At 44.1% G+C, this 20,816-nt stretch overlaps 1 protein-coding gene across 1 annotated transcript; it reads right to left on the reverse strand.

Moving 5' to 3' along the window:
- Positions 1-313: 313 nt before the first annotated feature.
- On the reverse strand, positions 314-20,542 carry LOC140133940 (vomeronasal type-2 receptor 26-like). Its single transcript, XM_072154645.1, has 6 exons — positions 20,531-20,542; positions 19,312-20,349; positions 18,476-18,589; positions 16,619-16,774; positions 12,837-12,967; positions 314-1,202 (listed from the first exon to the last, which is right to left on the reverse strand). The coding sequence occupies exons 1-6, from the start codon at positions 20,540-20,542 to the stop codon at positions 314-316; spliced, it is 2,340 nt and encodes a 779-aa protein (XP_072010746.1).
- Positions 20,543-20,816: the final 274 nt, after the last annotated feature.

Below are 20,816 nucleotides of genomic sequence, written 5' to 3' on the forward strand. Positions count from 1 at the left end.
TCTCCATCCTCCTGAGAGCAACCTTTCCCGAACACCATCCAACCAGGAACCTTGTATCAGTTGAATTGTTATCTGCTGTTGATGCCATTGCCATGTTCTGTAATGAAAGGATCAATAAGTTGACATCCCTTGTTAACATCAAAGGTGCGCAATACAATAACAATAATTCATACAGAAATTAGGAGGCAGAATATGGAATAATAATCACATATTAATGTAATTTGCACTCAAACTGCTAGAGAAGCTTTTATTTCATAACAATATAGTTATCGATATATATATATTACATACAGAATTAATCACTATTCTTCCTTTATTTTCTCAGCAGATCAATTTTTGTGTTCATTTCATATCTAAATAAAATTGTAAAACATTTTGGGAAAAACACACAACCTAAGAGTCCAGCACTGGAAGCCATTACTGCAAATATCTCCACAGCCACCATGTATTTCCCTCTGGTGCTCAGATAAGCCGGGATCATGGAGATCCAGACACTGCAGAACAGCAGCATGCTGAAGGTGATGTACTTGGCCTCATTAAAACTGTCCGGTAATGTCCTCACCATGAAAGCCAGAAGAAAGCTGCCCGCTGCCAGGAGCCCCATATAACCCAACATGGAGTAGAAGCAGATATCTGAGCCCTCATTACACTGAATGATGATCTTCCCAGGAGAAGACTGAGTGTCCAGGTCCTGGAATGGGGGAGAAATAGACAACCAGATAACACAGAGGACAACTTGTATGGAAGAACACAGCAACACTATGGTGTAGGGCAGCTTCACACTCAGCCATCTTCTCCAGGGGCTTCCAGGCTTGGTGGACTTAAAAGCAACACAAACCATTACAGTCTTGGCCAGAAGTGAAGAGACGGCAACTGAGAAGAAAACTCCAAAACTGGTTTCACGTAATCTACAAGTGACATCACTGGGACGACCAAGAAACAAGAAGACCGAGAGGAAGCTGAGGAAGATGGAGACCAGGAGGAGGTAACTCAGGTTCCGGTTATTAGCTTTAACAATAGGAGTGTCCCGGTAGGAAATAAATATTGTGAATATGGAGCTGGTTACAAGACATCCGAAGAGCGAGAGACAGGAGAAGACAGAAGCCATCGGGTCATTCTGGTAAGAGATGAATTCTATCACTTTGGGAAGACATCGGTCTCTCTCCTCATTCGGCCATTCATCACTTTCACATTGTATACAGTTGTCGGCATCTGCAGTTATCACAGTATATTACATCTTATTATGATAGCATTTATAGACTGCATCTGTATTACATGGCTCTGTGTAGAAATATATGAATCTTGCTCCTGCTCCTCATATTTCTCACCTATGTATAAAGCATTGAATAGATAGAGCAGGCAAGGGTTTCAATAAACCAAGCCTCCTTGTCTCCCATTGGCACCTGGTATATTATATGGCACCTTAAATGTATTATATTCTGGGCCGGATTATAGGGATGGTTCCTGGTGCACAGGACCCAGGGCCTCCATCACTGTATTTCCAGTGCATTAAAGGACATCTACCACCGGGATCTGGGCTGTAAGGCAAGCACACTGACATACTGGTTTGTGTCCCGTCTGGCAGAATCTGTTCTTCTTTTAAATTTTTTGCCCTGGTTTTTACCAAAAAAGGATTTTTAGCCCCTGTCAGTTTAGGTGTTGCTCTATGTGCACCACCTCTTCCCCCTGCCACACTACAATGACACAGCGTTGGTACTTTGCTTATTTTAATTATTTACACAAAAAACCTTCTAACCTTTCAATTTTAAACGCCTTTTAAATGTTCCTTATGGAGCGCCGACTCTGTGTGTGATAATAATCTAGAATCTGTTTATGACCTCTTTCTTTCTAAGTCCTTTGACCTGCTGGCCATCACGGAAACTGCTGGCCATCACGGAAACATGGGTCCAGCAGAATGACTCTGCCTCAGTTGCGGAATTGTCTTATGGCGACTTACACTTTTATCACTGCTCCAGACCCAAGAATAGGCAGGGAGGAGGGGTCGGCATACTACTCACTCCAAGTTGCGCTTTCCAGGTCATTCCTCCTGTACCCTCTCTTACTTTCCCATCTCTTGAGGTCCACACCCTCAGAATTTTCCATCCAGGCTCTCTTCGTGTGGCTGTAGTATACTGTCCTTCCAGCTCAGTTCCTTGACCACTTTGCATCTTGGCTCCTTCCCTTTCTATCCTGTGACCTTCCAACCATCATCATGCAAGACTTTAATATCCCTATTAACACTCCCATTTCCCCTCCTGCCTCTCATCTCTTAGCACTAACTACATCTCTAGGTCTTTCACAACTCTCTGATTCCCCACTCATAATGAGGGAAACATCTCCCGACCATCTTCAATATCTAATTTAACCAATTCTTCCTTTCCGCTTTCAGACCATAACCTTCTTTCTTTTACTTTCAATAATCCTTCAATTTCTCAGAATCCGTCCACCCATCATTCATACCGGAACCCATATGCCATTGCACAACTCACAGAAATCTTACAGTCTGCACTGTCCCCCATCTCCTCTTTCACCTGTCCAAACCTGACTACTAACCACTATAATCACACTGTTAGAAGCGCTAGATGAGATGGCACCACTCACTATCCAAAATTTTCAACACACACACAGGCAACCTTTGCACACTGAACAAACTCGTTTCCTTCGGCAGTGCTCCAGGATTGCTGAACGTCTGTGGAGAAAATCGCGCACATCTGCAGACTTTCTACACTTCAAATTTATACTAAAAACCTATAACTCTGCCCTTCACCTTGCTAAACAGGTCTATTTTACTAATCTCATATCCTCTCTCTCTAACAACCCCAAAAGGCTCTTTGATATGCTTCGCTCCCTACTAACACCAAAGGTGCAGCCACCGGTCACAGTCCTTGGGGCTCTAAACCTGGCACCTACTTTATAGATAAAATTGATTGAATTTGCCTGTAAATAATTGCTCAATCCCCTCCCCCCAATAATTCCCTTCCCTCCGGTGCCTCACCTTGTTCGCCCTCTTTGTTTGAACCGGTCACAGAGGAAGAAATGTCCAGGCTCCTCTCCTCTGCTCGCCCCACTACCTGCATCAGTGACCCCATCCCCTCGCCCCACTACCTGTATCAGTGACCCTATCCCCTCACGACTCGTACAGTCTCTCGTGGTCACTTTTCACCTCACTTAAATCTTCAACCTCTCTCCCTTCTGATGTTGTTCTCTCTTCTTTCAAGCTGCTGTCCCGCCATTACTAAAGAAACTTTCACTGGACCCATCCAATGCTTCTAACTACAGACCGTTTTCTGATATCACTTTCATCTCCAAACTTCTGCAGCGTCTGGTGTTTTCTTGAATAACCCGCTATCTCACAGCTAACTCCCTCCTTGAACCCTCCTCCTTTACTGCTATTCTCTCCTTAATCCTCTCGATCTATTGGCAGCGTTTAATACTGTGGACCACCAGCTCCTCCTCAGGAGGCTTCGCTCCATTCACTGTACTCTCTTGGTTTTCTTCAAATCTCTCTGACTGCACTTTCAGTGTCTCCTTCTCTGGATCTTTCTCTTCTCATCTCCCTCTCAATGTCGGGATCCTCAGGGCCCAGTCCTAGGTCTTCTTTTATTCTCCCTCTATACTGCCTCCATTGGACAAACCAGAATCAGATTTGGTTTCCAGCATCATCTCTCTGCTGATGATACTCAGCTATATACTTCTGCACATAACATCACCCTTACCAGAACACTAGTGACTGTCTCTCTGCTGATGACACCCGGCTATATACTTCTGCAAGTAACATCAATCCTCACCAGAACACTAGTGACTGTCTCTCTGCTGTCTCTAACATCATGTTCTTTCTCTTCTTGAAACTTAATATTTCTAAGACTGAACTCCATCCAACCCTGACCTCTCCATCTTGGTTGTGGGATCACTAGAAGACCGATGCAGCAGGCCCGCTATGCTGGGGTTGTACTGAACTCTGACCTTTCCTTTGCACCGTATATTCAATCTCTTGCAGCATCTCAGAAACATCTCCAGAATCCGACCATTTCTGACAACAAAAACTTATAAATTGCTAGTTGTTGCTCTGATTCCACTCACTATACTCTCTCCTTTACAATCTATTCTTAATGTAGCTGCCAGGCTTGTCTTTTAGACAAAACACTACACAGATGCCTCCAGTCTGTCCCAATCAATGCACTGGCTGTCTGTCTTCTTACGTATTCAGTACTCATCCACAAAGCTCTGCTTAATGCTGCACCTCTCCAATCTCAATCTATCGCCCAACCCGTGCTCTGCTATCTGCCAGTAATATTAGACTAATCTCTACCTTCATTTGAACCTCTCAAAACTTCTCCTGAGCTGCACCAATTCTCTGGAATGCCCTTCCCCGGACTCTCAGCCTAATACCCACCATCCAAAGTTTCAAACATGCCCTTAAAACCCATCTCTTTAGGAAGATCTATCACACTCATTAACTGCATGAAATGTCAACTCTCTCTTTACTAATCCATCCTATCTCCTCCTCTTTTGCTTATTCGGCAAACACCAAATATATTCCAAGCTCCCGACTTCTCTGCAGTCACTTTCACTTGGACCTTGTTAATAAGATGCGGCTGATGACTATTTGAAGCAGAATTTTTTATTTATAAATGTATTCTATACTGTACCCTTATAAAGAAAGGCTCGACCATTATACAAGCTCTTATACCTCACCCCCTTCATCCTCATGGACTGCAATCTCTTGTTTCCTCACCATAGCCTCAAAGAGTTTAAGCTCTTGTGTCACCCCTCATCCTCATAGATGGTAAGCTCTTGTGTCCTCCCCTCCTCCTCATAGACTGTAAGCTCTTGTGTCACCCCCTCATCCTCATAGACTGTAAGCTCTTGTGTCACCCCCTCATCCTCATAGACTGTAAGCTCTTGTGTCACCCCTTCATCCTCATACACTGTAAGCTCTTGTGTCACCCCTCATCCTCATAGACTGTAAGCTCTTGTGTCACCCCTCATCCTCATAGACTGTAAGCTCTTGTGTCACCCCCTCATCCTCATAGACTGTAAGCTCTTGTGTCCCCCTCATCCTCATAGACTGTAAGCTTTTGTGTCCTCCCTCATCCTCATAGACTGTAAGCTCTTGTGTCCTCCCCTCATCCTCATAGACTGTAAGCTATTGTGTCCCCATCATCCTCATAGACTGTAAGCTCTTGTGTCACCCCCTCATCCTCATAGACTGTAAGCTCTTGTGTCCTCCCTCATCCTCATAGACTGTAAGCTCTTCTGTCATCTCCTCATCCTCATAGACTGTAAGCTCTTGTGTCACCCCCTCATCCTCATAGACTGTAAGCTCTTGTGTCCTCCTCTCATCCTAATAGACTGTAAGCTCTTGTGGACTCCCCTCATCCTCATAGACTGTAAGCTCTTGTGTCACCCCCTCATCCTCATAGACTGTAAGTTCTTGTGTCACCCCCTCATCCTCATAGACTATAAGCTCTTGTGTCCCCCCTCATCCTCATAGACTGTAAGCTCTTGTGTCACCCCCTCATCCTCATAGACTGTAAGCTCTTGTGTCCCCCCTCATCCTCATAGACTGTAAGCTCTTGTGTCCTCCCCTCATCCTAATAGACTGTAAGCTCTTGTGGACTCCCCTCATCCTCATAGACTGTAAGCTCTTGTGTCACCCCCTCATCCTCATAGACTGTAAGCTCTTGTGTCCTCCCCCTATCCTCATAGACTGTAAGCTCTTGTGTCCTCCCCCTATCCTCATAGACTGTAAGCTCTTGTGTCCTCCCCCTATCCTCATAGACTGTAGCTCTTGTGATTAGGGCCCTCCCTCTTATTGTTCCATATGACTGTTTGTACTCTGTAATGTTATATTATATTTGTATATGTAAATGTAATGTGCAAAATATACATGTAATTTGTAACACACTACGGAATTTGATATTGCGGTAAAAATAAAGATTATTACTATTATATTACATTGTTGACATTAAAATTTTTTCACTGTGATGCAGTCATACCAGTTCTCCATTCTGCTCCCTTCTCAAGTTCTTAAATTTTTCAAGCCTTCAAAATAAGAATGAAATGAATTGAAAGCAGCAGAAGCTGGGCAATGGTGTGGACCTGAATTATCAGGCTATTTTCTGGTGACAGGTTCCCTGTATGGACCTACTTCAGCTTCTCATTGTTATCCCCTTTCCTCCATATATTTGTGTTAAAACAGCAAAAAAAGCTAATTTAAGGCCTGACAGGTGAATATACTATAATAAGGACTGACTAGCATAAGCTAGACTATAGAATGACTGTTTACACTGTAAACACTAGACTGAGATCTGACTGTTGGTACAAATTATACTAGACTGAGGACTGACTAGTAGCGGTGATACTAGACTGAGAAATTACTGAAGTTATACTAGACTGAGGACTGACTAATGGCATTGATTTTACTAGACTGAGAAATTACTAAAATTACACTAGACTGGGGACTGACGTGTTGCAGTGATTATACTAGACTGAGGACTGACTAGTGGCGGTGATTATACTAGACTGAGACATTACTAAAATTATACTACACTGAGGACTGACTAATGGCACTGATTTTACTAGACTGAGAAATTACTGAAATTACACTAGACTAAGGACTGACTGGTGGTAATTATTATACTAGACTGAGGACTTACTGTTGGTAATTATTATACTAGACTAAGCACTGACTCATGGTAATTATTATACTAGACTGAGGACAGACTGGTGGTAATTATTATACTAGACTGATGACTTACTGGTGGTAATTATTATACTAGACTGAGGACTGACTGGTGGTAATTATTATACTAGACTGAGGACTGACTGGTGGTAATTATACTAGACTGAGGACTGACTGGTGGTAGTGATTATACTAGACTGAGGACTGACTGGTGGCAGTGATTATACTAGACTGAGGACTTACTGGTGGTAATTATTATACTAGACTGAGGACTGACTGGTGGTAATTATACTAGACTGAGGACTGACTGGTGGTAATTATTATACTAGACTGAGGACTTACTGTTGGTAATTACTATACTAGACTGAGGACTGACTGGTTGCAGTGATTATACTAGACTGAGGACTGACTGGTGGTAATTATTATACTAGACTGAGGACTTACTGTTGGTAATTATTATACTAGACTGAGGACTGACTGGTTGCAGTGATGTTACTTGAATATGAACTGACTGATTATACTAGACTGACTGTGGCTATTACTTATATTAGACTGAGGACTGACTGCTGATAATTATTATGCTAGACTGAGCGCAGACTTGTGGCAGTGATTATAATAGATTGAGGACTGACTGGTTGTAGTGATTACACTAGACTGAGGTCTGACTGGTGGCAGTGATTATATTAGACTGATGACTGACTGGTGGCAGTGATTACACTAGACTGAGGACTGACTGGTGGCAGTGATTATACTAGACTGAGGACTGACTGGTGGTAATTATTATACTAGACTGAGCACTGACTCATGGTAATTATTATACTAGACTGACGACAGACTGGTGGTAATTATTATACTAGACTGAGGACTGACTGGTGGTTATTATACTAGACTGAGGACTGACTGGTGGTAGTGATTATAATAGACTGAGGACTTACTGGTGGCAGTGATTATACTAGACTGAGGACTGACTGGTGGCAGTGATTATACTAGACTGAGGACTGACTGGTGGTAATTATTATACTAGACTGAGGACTTACTGTTGGTAATTACTATACTAGACTGAGGACTGACTGGTTGCAGTGATTATTCTAGACTGAGGACTGACTGGTGGTAATTATTATACTAGACTGAGGACTTACTGGTGGTAGTGGTTATAATAGACTGAGGACTGACTGGTTGCAGTGATGTTACTTGAATATGAACTGACTGATTATACTAGACTGACTGTGGCTATTACTTATATTAGACTGAGGACTGACTGCTGATAATTATTATGCTAGTTCTGAGCGCAGACTTGTGACAGTGATTATACTAGATTGAGGACTGACTGCTGATAATTATTATGCTAGACTGAGCGCAGACTTGTGACAGTGATTATACTAGATTGAGGACTGACTGGTTGTAGTGATTACACTAGACTGAGGTCTGACTGGTGGCAGTGATTATATTAGACTGATGACTGACTGGTGGCAGTGATTATACTAGACTGAGGATTGACTGGTGGCAGTGATTACACTAGACTGAGGACTGACTGGTGGATGTGATTATACTAGACTGAGGACTGATTGGTGGTAATTATTATACTAGACTAAGCACTGACTCATGGTAATTATTATACTAGACTGAGGACAGACTGGTGGTAATTATTATACTAGACTGAGGACTGACTGGTGGTTATTATACTAGACTGAGGACTGACTGGTGGTAGTGATTATACTAGACTGAGGACTTACTGGTGGCAGTGATTATACTAGACTAAGGACTGACTGGTGGCAGTGATTATACTAGATTAAGGACTGACTGGTGGTAATTATTTTACTAGACTGAGCGCTGACTGGTGGCAGTGATTATACTAGACTGAGGACAGACTGGTGGCAGTGATTATGCTAGAATGAGGACTGACTGGTGGCAGTGATTATACTAGACTGAGGACTGACTGGTGGCAGTGATTATACTAGACTGAGGACTGACGGGGGCATTGATTATCCTAGACTGAGGACTGACTGGTGGTAATTATTATACTAGACTGAGCACTGACTTATGGTATATATTATACTAGACTGAGGACTGACTGGTGGCAGTGATTATACTAGACTGAGGACAGACTTGTGGCAGTGATTATGCTAGAATGAGGACTGACTGGTGGCAGGGATTGTACTAGACTGAGGACTGACTTGTGGCAGTGATTATACTAGACTGAGGGCTGACTGGTGGCAGTGATTATCCTAGACTGAGGACTGACTGGTGGTAATTATTATACTAGACTGAGCACTGACTGGTGGTAATTATTATACTAGACTGAGGACTGAATGATGATAGTGATTATACTAGACTGAGCACTGACTGGTGGAAGGGATTGTACTAGACTGAGGACTGACTGGTGGCAGTGATTATACTAGAATGAGGACTGACTGGTGGCAGTGATTATACTAGACTGAGGACTGACTGGTGGTAGTGATTATACTAGACTGAGGACTGACTGGTGGTAGTGATTATACTAGACTGAGGACTGACTGGTGGTAGTGATTATACTAGACTGAGGACTGACTGGTGGCAGTGATTATCCTAGACTGAGGACTGACTGGTGGTAATTATTATACTTGACTGAGCACTGACTTATGGTAATTATTATACTAGACTGAGGAATGACTGGTGGTAATTATTATACTAGACTGAGCACTGACTTATGGTAATTATTATACTAGACTGAGGACTGGCTGGTGGCAGTGATCATAACAGACTCAGGACTAACTAGTGGCAGTGATTATACTAGACTGAGGACTGACTGGTGGTAGTGGTTAAACTAGACTGAGGACAGACTGGTGGCAGTGATTATGCTAGAATGAGGACTGACTGGTGGCAGGGATTGTACTAGACTGAGGACTGACTGGTGGCAGTGATTATACTAGACTGAGGACTGACTGGTGGCAGTGATTATCCTAGACTGAGGACTGACTGGTGGTAATTATTATACTAGACTGAGCACTGACTGGTGGTAATTATTATACTAGACTGAGGACTGACTGATGATAGTGATTATACTCGACTGAGCACTGACTGGTGGCAGGGATTGTACTAGACTGAGGACTGACTGGTGGCAGTGATTATACTAGACTGAGGACTGACTGGTGGCAGTGATTATACTAGACTGAGGACTGACTGGTGGTAGTGATTATACTTGACTGAGGACTGACTGGTGGTAGTGATTATACTAGACTGAGGACTGACTGGTGGTAGTGATTATACTAGACTGAGGACTGACTGGTGGCAGTGATTATCCTAGACTGAGGACTGACTGGTGGTAATTATTATACTTGACTGAGCACTGACTTATGGTAATTATTATACTAGACTGAGGAATGACTGGTGGTAATTATTATACTAGACTGAGCACTGACTTATGGTAATTATTATACTAGACTGAGGACTGGCTGGTGGCAGTGATCATAACAGACTCAGGACTATCTAGTGGCAGTGGTTATACTAGACTGAGGACTGACTGGTGGCAGTGATTATACTAGACTGAGGACTGGCTGGTGGTAATTATTATACTAGACTGTGGAATGACTGCCAGCAGTGATTAGACTTGGCTCAAGACTGACTGTTTCCCTGACTGATTTACATGAGATAGGGGGGGTTGAATTCAGTGTAGCACAGATGTGACATTTTCAAAACATTTTCAATTAGCGCTGCATCCAAAAACCTGATTATTCTGTTACACAAAATAAACTCTTCTTTATTTCTCAGTTTTGCATTTGGGGAAGCAACACACATAAAGATGCAGCTCATGATGGGGCCCCAGTTGGCCCACACCAGTTTTGGCACAGGGGCCTCCACCAACCTAAATCCGGCCCTGCCCTGTAGCAGTGAAAATGTGATAATGCCCCTTTTATATTAACTAATATCATCAATTCTGTTGTAATGTTACTGATGGATTAAGTCTGCTCTGGTTGTTTCATCAGGTCTGAACACGGATTTATGGAATATATACTGATATATAGAATATGTCTTACTATCGAGACCTTGGAGGTCTGAAGCTATCCCTAGATGTTTTTACATGGTACTTTGCTGACATTTCGATTAGTAAAGATCTATTTTTGGCAACGGAACTTATTAAATCGAAGATTATTTTACTGAAATATTCATTCCAGGATAAAAGTAAATGATTTTTTAACAGAAGACTTTGGATTATCCTGTGGCATCTATCTTGGGACTATCCTGTGACATCTGCGCCTGTTTGTTCTGTCTGTAAAATACAGCAGAAGATGCGCTGCAGAATATGACTTTGTACTAGGTTTTCATTCTGTACCAGTGTGAACACTGCTTTATGTAATTCCTGGCTGTGTTACTTCCACCACACGTGTCTGTCTCCTGTTGACTTTGTTATGGGTTATACACTGTATCCACAGATGCCTTCTCCACCACACACACTACTTTCGTGTTAGTCATTTGGTTTGGATGTCAGGGGCCGGTCCACTCATGATCTGGACTAGGACTCATAGAAGGATTTTCTGCCCACTGCCCAGTACTAGCTGCAAGTCTTCTTTGGAGCTTGTTAGCATTTTCTGGAGTTCCAAATTTCTGTATTCTCTGACCCTGTTTATCTCCTGACCATCCGTTTCCCTCCTGATTCTGTACTGTACGCTTGGTTTGACTCCTGTTCGATGACAATTCTTCTGTGATAATTTTGTCCTTTTTTCCTGTGTTTTCACTTAGACCTCCAAATGCATTTGTTGGGCATCTGCACTTGGCGTAGGTTTCCTCAAAAACTTGCGAAGTTCAACTGTGCACATGCAGAGGCTAGAGCAAGTGCACAGCCCCCCGGGCAGGACTGTCACAGGCTGGCCCACTCCACCGATGGTCACACACCCTCCATGAAGGAATCACAATTACTCACAGTTTTTAAGTAATTGCAATTATTTCAGAACTTGTACAAAAATCTGGTGTAAAAGTTCTGACAAACGTCCCCCAAGAGTCCCTGCTCTTTCCTCTATCAGCTAGCAATGCAGCCGTCACAGCACTGCATCTTCTTACCTTCCGATAACCTTGCAATCCTCGGACTGATGAAGGTCGGACTTACTAAGACTGAAACTGTGCATGTATTATTTGGATTGCCATAATCTTATTATTACCGGAATAAAATAAAACTTCCTCAGTTTTCTCTATCAAGGAGAAGTTTTCTTTCATTTGAATTTTTGTAGGTTATTCATTACACACAGATAGGGATAACCTTCTATGGGCAAAAGGTACAAGGAATCTCAGCACTCACATGAAGCCACCAGTTTTCGTTTAAATAAATTTCTTCCTCTTTATTCACATCTCCGGAACAACATGCAGTTACAGCTTAAAAGATCGACGCGTTTCGACGCTTGTACCTTTTGCTGATTTGGGACCTGGCGGTGGTCTGTGGACCATGACACTGTGGGGTGAGCTGATCACGCACCTGTTAGGGTGCTATCTGCACATGACCTTCTATGGGGTTATGGGAAGTTCTTGTCCTCCTCAGCGCTGGTCAGACACTATATATATCAATTGTTACAAGAATTTTAAGCAAAACATAATCACCCAAGTGTGAAAGTCCATATAATCCAGCGTGAGCTTCAGGGAGGTGGGCGGAGCACAACATGTAGTTACTCCATTAAGGAGGACGGCATCCAGCACATCATGTGACGTTTCGGGGCATGGCCCCTTCTTCAGACATGCGTAGTGACAATCCCACCACCAATATAAATACAGCGGTCAATATGCAAATTACTCTAAAAGACACAAAGACACTGGGAGAGATTGAAGGGGTTAATTAGGGTTTCATAGTAAAAAAATTGCTACAGCGCGAAGTATATTGGATTTTCCGCCTGGAGACCCTTGGTCCAAAAGGGATGAATGAAAATTGTAATGTCTTTTTGTAAACTTTGTAAATGTTTGGTAAACTCTGTAAACTTTTGCAAGTAAACTTTTCAGGCTTTGTAAATGTTGTGGTTAGGTGGAGTTTTCTACTTTGTGAACATACGCTGATATTCTAAATATTTGGTAAATAACCTTTGATATTAATTGCCATTGATGTAAAGTACCGCTTCTATGCCGTTTATCAGACAATTTTTCATTGCCAATTGTTTTTAAATCTTTGTGTCTTTTAGACTACTACTCCTACCACCATGTACCTGTGATATTGGAGATCCCTCCCTCTGAACATGGGACGCAGTCATAGCAGCAGATGTGAGTTGTGGCTCTTGGCTTTTTCCGGCTTCCGGGGAAACACGGATTTGAGCAGCGGGAGACTGGGATCTGAGGGGAAAGACAAGAACCTTTACCATCCATTATACTAGAAACTGCAAACTATGCTGAAAAATATGTAAAATTACGGTCTGAGCTGCTCCACATGAATTAGGGAAGTGGGGCCTGTAACAAATTGGTCTGTGCGGCAATCACCTGATCACAAAATATGGTTCAGCACCCGGATTCAAACCTTACTGAAGTCAGTGGGGAAACAAATTTTAACATCAAAAAATGGCTGTAATAAGGGCTAGAGTGAGGATAAATGGTGGGAATAACCGGGCCATTGCCCTGCCCATAATGAGCTTGTGAAATAATAACACAACATTAACAGGTTCACGACCGCCCGCCGTGTATTCACGCCGGTGGTCGGGTCCAGGTGCATGGAGAGGGCTCACGGGCTGAGCCCTCTCCATAGCCGGTAATTATTACCTGCATATTGCAGCAAAGGCTTAACGGTAACACCCACGATGGGTGTAACAGCATCGATCGTGGGTGTTTTCCTGCTGATCGCTGCCGGCAAAGCTGCCAGCGGCTTCAAAAATATGGCGGCAAATGGGTGTCACCATCTTTCTGAGGATCGTCGCTCCCCGTGATGCCAGTGGCGATCCGTCGTCATGGTAGCCTCGGGTGTTCCGAAGACCAGCGGCTACTTCGTTTTAACCAATTTATTACAATGTGCTATTAGCACTGTAGTATGGCAGTATATGGTAGGATCGATCAGACAACCTAGGGTTAAAGTACCGTAGGGAGTCTGAAAAATAGTAAAAATAAAAATAAAAAAAAGTTAATAATAAAAAATATAATAAAAAAATCTAATAAAAAAATCTAAAAATTCAAATCACCCCCCTTTCCCTAGAACTGATTTAAAAAAAAATAAAAAATTCTATAAAAAGAGATCAAAAGTTCGTAAAGACCTAAAAAATAATATTATTGAAAACACCATCAAAATTTGCAAAAAGTGACACCAACAACAGCTCTGTACACCAAAGTATAAAAAAGTTATTAGCGCAAGAAGATGGCAAAATTTAAAAAAAAAATTGTACAGGAGGTTTTAATTTTTGTAAATGTATGAAAACATTATAAAACCTATACAAATCTGTTATCTGCGTGGTCATACCGACACAAAGAATAAAGTAGACCTGTCATTTGGGGCGTGAAGTGAAAACCGTAAAATCCAAGGCAAATGTGTTTTTTCATTATTTTCACTGCATTTGGATTTTTTTTTCTGCTTCCCAGTACACGGCAGGGAATATTCAATGCCACCATTATGAAGTGCAATGTGTTACGCAGAAAACAAGCTCCCATCCAGCTCTTTATGTGTAAAATTAAAAAAGTTATAGATTTTTGAAGGTGGGGAAAATGGAATGAAAAAACAGGAAAGGGCCCTTAACAGGTTAAAAAAATATACAGAAATGTAAAATAAAAATATTTAAAATTTAAATTTAAAGTTTTGGTAAGGCGAAATTCGAATTTTAACTTTCAAGAATTGGGGATTGAAAAATTTCAAGATGAAGTTTCTGAAATGTAGAATTGAAAAAATTGGAATTAAAGTTCCAGGAAAGTGGAAAGTTATTCAGACACTGGCAAAACCGCAAAACCAAGTTACTTGGGATCCATGCTTTTTATCTTAGCGAATGTTAGGAGGACCATGTTGGTTGTAGCAAGGCGGACGTTGTTGATACCACTGGTGGTGCTGAACACATGCTCTGACAGCACACAGAACCTGCAAGGCATATAGGAGAAGATCTGGCCACGTGTCTAATTTCCCATCCAGAAATTTAAAATGGGGGGGACACATCCTTCAGTACCAGGAGACGTGTGGACACATAGGGGCTCATTTACTAAGGGTCTGGGGTCCGCACTATCGTCGGAATACCCGACAATTTCCGCCGGCATTCCGCCGTGGGGGGGGGGCCTCGGATCTGAACTACGCACAGGATTTAACAAAGCAATTAGATGCACCGGGAATAAGATGGTGAACTCCGGCGGACCTTAGTGGGGAAGCTACACATGCAGGAACTCGGGAACACAATCTTTGTGAAGCGAGGCAGATGTGGATTCTGGTGGACATCGCTCCTCGGGGATTGCTTACCCCTATGCTCCACCATTTGAGTCACTTTCTGACCCCTGATACTATGTTCCACATCTGATGGTAGTGGAGGTTGAGCAGAAGTCAACATGGAATTCTAGATTGTGTCCATGGTGGTCTCCCTTCTGCATTGGCAACTTTCTCCTTATTATCGTGCTGCCACTGAGATCTCAATGTAAAATGAAAACTCCGCCAGTAGTGCCTGCACCAAAATGCACTAGTACTGCCTTATTTTAGTCTCACTTCTAGTATTGGAATGATGGATTCTACATTATGCCACAGGAACACCACAGGAACGCCACAGGAACACAGGACCGCTACAGGGACACAGGACCGCTACAGGGACACAGGACAGCTACAGGGACACAGGACCATGGGAATACCACAGGAACACGGGAAACATGGAGGTGTCTGGAAATGCACAGGAGGAACACAGGATTCTTTCTCTTTAGTGGAATGACTTGAAGATCCGGCAGAGAGTGAAGGGAGGTGCTGAATTATAAAGGCAGATTAGCCAGCACCAATAAGGTGGACCATGACCCTTTAAATCAGGACGAGTCGGCGCGCGTGCACCCCAAAAGCAGTAGCGCACGGCCTTATCGGTAAGTATGTAAGTACAGGCCGGAGGGGGTGACCACGCCACAATGGAGGGCACGGGTGTACCCACGATCCGTACTGAAGGATCTCTTCTTCTTCAGCCTCTTCTTCCTTTTCTTCCATCTCCTCCAATTCATCTTGGTGACGGGACACCTGAGGAGGAAAGCAGAAATAGGACAAACCCCAACGAGATGCTTGGACCTGGCATGAAATGAGCTGAGGACATCTTGAGGATGTCTGGAATGTCTTTTGGCCGGAGGCTGGAGTGGCCCTTGCGAAGCCAGAAGCTGGAGTGGCCCTTGCGAAGCCAGAAGCTGGAGTGGCCCTTGGGAAGCCAGAAGCTAGAGTGGGCCATGGGAGGCCGGAGCAGCGCTTGGAAGCTGCAGAGGCCAGAGCGACTCTTGGCACACTGGATCAGCCTCTGGGAGTGGCGGAGACTCTGGAGCGGCCTCTGGGAGAGCCAGAGACTCTGGAGCGGCCTCTGGGAGCTCCAGAGACTCTGGAGTGGCCTCTGGGAAGGCCGGAGACTCTGGAGCAGCCTCTGTGAGGGAAGGAAACTCTGTAGTGGCCTCTGGGAAGGCCGGAGACTCTGGAGCGGCCTCTGGGAAGGCTGGAGACTCTGTAGTGGCCACTGGGAAGGCCGGAGACTCTGGAGCGGCCTCTGGGAAGGCTGGAGACTCTGGAATGGCCTCTAAGAGGGCCGTAGACTCTGGAGTGGCCTCCGTGAGGGCCGGAGACTGTGAAGAAGCCTCTGGGAGGGCCGGAGACTCTGGAACAGCCACTGGGAAGGCTGCAGACTGTGGAGAGGCCTCTGGGAGGGCCGGAGACTATGGAATGGCCTCTGGAGGGGCCGGAGACTCTGGAACGGCTTATGGGAGGGCAAGAGGCTCTGGCGTGGCCTCTGGAAAGGTCGGATACTCTGAAGCAGCCTTTGGGAAGGTCGGAGAGTGGGAGGGAAGTCATGGAAGCCATACTTGAGGTTGCTCGAACCTGGACCAGATTTTTGCCAGGAACGTGGTATAGGTAGCCAAGTCTGGATGACCCCTATCCCATAAAGGAGTAGCCCAGGCCAGGGCCTCTCCATAAAGCAAACAGAAGACGAACACCACATTAGAGCGTTCAGTGGTGAGCTGGAAGGACATCATATCAATGTATCAATGTGCAGCGAGCACTGGAAAACAAAGTTTCTGCACAATTCGGGTTTGCCATCACATTTGTTGTGCAAATTCGCCAGTAGCTGATGTGCATCCTTAGCACAGTCCATGGCTTTAGCAGAATTCATCACCTTGGCGGAGTCCATGGCCGAATCTTACTTTCACATACGGAGGTGTGGGTGAGTCTCTTGGAGCTTGAGTCTGTGGACCCCGTGGCCACCTCAGGAGATGATTGTACTAGCCGCAACCCGGGACCGGAATCTTAACCAGAGCCAGACTTGCTGCAGCGGGAAGGCATCAGGCCAAGGTAGGGAAGCAGGAAACTGGAAGCAGGGAAGGCAGGACCTCAAGTAGGCAGGACCTCAAGGTGGCAGGACCTCTGGATGGCCACCAGGATACTGGACCATCAGAGGAGTACAGGACCACCACAGAAGTACAGGACCTCCACAGGAACACCACAGGAACACCACAGTAACACAGGACCACTACAGGGACACAGAACCACTACAGGGACACAGGACCGCCACAGGGACACAGGAACGCTGAAAACACGGAGGCATCTGGAAACGCACAGGAAACACTGAGTTGTCTAGAAATGCACAGGAGGAACATAGGAGGCTTTCTCTTCAGTGGAATGACTTGAGGATCCGGCAGAGAGTGATAGGTGGTGCCGGATTACCCAGTGCCAATTAAGAGGACACTGGCCCTTTAAATCAGGAAGAGATGGCACTCATGTGCCCTTACAGTGGGAGCGCGCTGCCTTATCAGAGGAGAGGGAAGTACGGGCCGGGGGGTGACGGGTGTACCAGAGATCTGTACCGAGGATCGCGGGTACGGCCATGACACTGCCATTGCCTTTATTTTGTATTTAGTAGCCAGAGAGGGAAAAGCTACTGTGTAAGCCAGCACCCAGATGGGCAGGTCTTTTACTGTGTATTCTGTTTTTGTTGATTATGAGCCTGTACATGTTGGGCCTGTAAATATACCTAAAAATAAATACTGGAAGTCAAATCATTTTGGAAATACAAGTCCGACTCTGCATCTCCATGAACTGTCTTGGGTCTCAGTGAGCTGAACCCTTACAGCACATACAATCTGGGTAAAGGGAGTTCAGGGAGCAGGAGACTGGAACAAGTCTACTACAATACTCAAGGAATGTTATGATTGCCTCATGGTTTTCTTATAGGCCCAAACAAGAAACAAGATGGCCCCCAAACAGGAAACTAGATGGCTCCATAATGCATTCAATCCACCATCTTAGGTAAGGGCAAGTTCAAGGGGAATTGCAGAAGCCTCCAATGGTGAGGAGTAGAAGTGCACAAGTACATTTTTACAGTGGTAAAATTTCATTAAAAAGGTCACTATTCCCTTCATTGTCACTCACTACCTCCTCATCTGCTTCTTCCATTACCAGAGGGGCATATCTTGTTCATTTAGTTTTAGTAATTTCTTGAGAGAAATATTGATCCCTTTTGTCCTCCTCTGGTCCTACCTGGAGAGAATTTCCACCTTTTTCAATTTTATTCTGAGACTCACATTTCCCTTTTTGGAATCCCTTTAGAATCTCCTGGTGCTTGCTTTAAGAGCCATGTCCCAGGCACCCCCACGATCCATGTTGTGGATTGCGGGTGCACCAGTGCCCCTCTCCACCATGTCACCCTTCTCCAACGGACATACCTCTCCGTGTTCCGGCGTGAGCGGCGGTACTCCAGGATTTAAAGGGCCAGCTGCCAGGTATTTGGCACTGGCCACTTCCGGGTCTGCATTTAATCCAGTGGCTCCCATCATTTCCTGATGGTTATTCAAGCCATTCCTGTGAAGAGAAAACTATCCTGTGTCTCCAGCATATTCTGTGTCTCCAGTGTTTCGTGTGTCTACAGCGCATCATGTGTGCCAGTCTGTTCCTGCATTCCTGTTCAGTGTGCCAGCTCCGGGTTCCTGACGGAGTCCTTCTGTTTCTTACTGCGCTGTTCTCCAGCTTTCTCCCCGGGTACAGACTGTCTCCTGCATTAGTACCTTGGCTGCCACTGCCTGCTAGTCGCACCTGTGGAATGAAGTGGTGGTACCCTGCTGCAGCAAGACCAACCCACTTTGCAGCGGGCTCTGATGCAGACCAGGTGCCACTTAGACTCCCGTCCCAGGTGTCGGGTAGCACCATCTCCCGCGGTGGTCCAGATGGTCCACAGACTCAGAGCCCTGATAAGCTTGACAAGTTTTTTAAGGCTTTGAACCAATTTACAACTTTCGCCATTCACCCTACACCTGTATTTTCATAGATAAACCACTATGCCTTTAAGACAGGTGCGGTTTAGCTAACATTTCCAAGGAAGAAGCATTTAGGTTAATTCTAAAAAGTCCCAACATTCAGCAGGTTCAAAGCACATAAAACAGTCTTTTTTAAGTCTGGGCAAGTTCACCAGCCTCAATTACCTTCAAAACTCAGTTAACTCATAATGATATATAAGTGCGGACAGAAGAATTACGTAATCTCATGTGTAATGGAAGCTACTTACCTCCTGTGTGTGTCTCCATGTTATAGACTGGGGATTTAAATGAAGCTTCTGACCACTGGCAGCCCATGGGGTAAAATTTCCTACTTCAGCCATTTTTATGTCCTCTCTTCTTGCCTCTTTTATAAATATCCAGTTCACGATCTTATATGGATGTAGAGCTTCCCCCTGGTCAGTAAAGTAATATGAAGGAGACACTGGGTCCCGGGAATTCTTCATCCTCTGTATGTAGCGCTGTAACTTCCCTGTGTATTGTACAAGTCCAGTTATTGGGTTTTCTTTATATTTGTCTTTTATGTGTAAGATTATTTCATGTAGAGACTTTGCCAGGATTTCTACTGCCTCATACACTCGTGGTGTCACCCCGGAGGAGAGGTAATATCTTATACTCGGCACTGCTTCCACATAACTGGAATTACTCCCTGCTGGTGATAAATTTAGTAACAAAAATAAATTATCATCATTTCCTTTAATTACCTCTAAGGATTTCCACATTAACTCGTATTGGTAAATATTGGGGAGTTTCTTGTAATTTTTAATGAAATATTCTGTTTTTGGAAATGGAGGTGAAGAGAAATCCAACCCAAGACTTCCATTAAATCCTGAATAGCGATTAGATGTAATGGTGGAACTTGAAGTCCAGGATGGGGGAAGGATGAGGGTTTTGTGTAACAATACAGAGACATATTCGTATAGCAATAACACTCCGTTCATAGACATGGTCCCGCATATTATAATGACATTGACTTGTGATTTGCTTATAATATGTAATGTTTTGTTATTATAGTCAGAATTCTCCTCTGTCATTGTTATGGTGAAGGCGGCACAGATCCCGTTCTCTCTCATGTACTTTGTCAGTATCTGCAGTTCATTCTCTCCAGCATCGTCATCTGATACTAAAATCCCGACCCAGGTCCAGCCAAAGTACTTCAACAGCTCAATGATCACCATATTGTGGGTGTGGCTACTTTGGACTGTTCGAAAAACATGTGGATAGAGGAGTCTATCAGATAACGAGGGGTCGGTGGCTCCATAGCTGATCTACAAGATGCAACAAAGACAGGAAAAAAATACATGAGAAACACAGATAGGAAATGTCCCCAAACAGCAACCAGGAGCAGATGCAAGGAGACATGGTAGAGCACTTGGTTTATGTCAGCAAGGAGGCCCATGGGACTCCATCATTAGCTGAAAAACAATCCTCCACCTTAAATGAACCTACTTCAGAGGACATGTTCAAGGCATTGTGGATGGACAATAGGTCCCTGTGTGCTCCTAATATAAAGGTGGACTTTCTGACTGAGGAAATGTCCTGTATGCAAATGACCTTAAGAAGCTTTCAGAACACATCAAGGCCTTTGAGTCAAAAACAAATGGGGATGATGCCCTGCGGCCCAAGCAATTATTTACATCCCCCATTCATTACCTGCTACCATAGTGGCTAAGCAAGAGGAGAAAATTTCCTGCGATAAAACATCATGAATCCATCTGTAAAGGTGGTGTAATCT

The sequence above is a fragment of the Engystomops pustulosus genome, chromosome 1 (genome assembly GCF_040894005.1).
Source record: "Engystomops pustulosus chromosome 1, aEngPut4.maternal, whole genome shotgun sequence".
Classification (NCBI taxonomy): domain Eukaryota; kingdom Metazoa; phylum Chordata; class Amphibia; order Anura; family Leptodactylidae; genus Engystomops; species Engystomops pustulosus.

Excerpts from the sequence above, each read along its gene's own strand:
- LOC140133940 (XM_072154645.1), bottom strand. Across the intron at positions 16,775-18,475 it reads TCACGCCGGAACACGGAGAG|CTCACCACTGAACGCTCTAA; the intron begins GTATGTCCGTTG and ends ATGTCCTTCCAG. Across the intron at positions 12,968-16,618 it reads CCAGGTTCGAGCAACCTCAA|ATCCCAGTCTCCCGCTGCTC; the intron begins GTATGGCTTCCA and ends CTTTCCCCTCAG.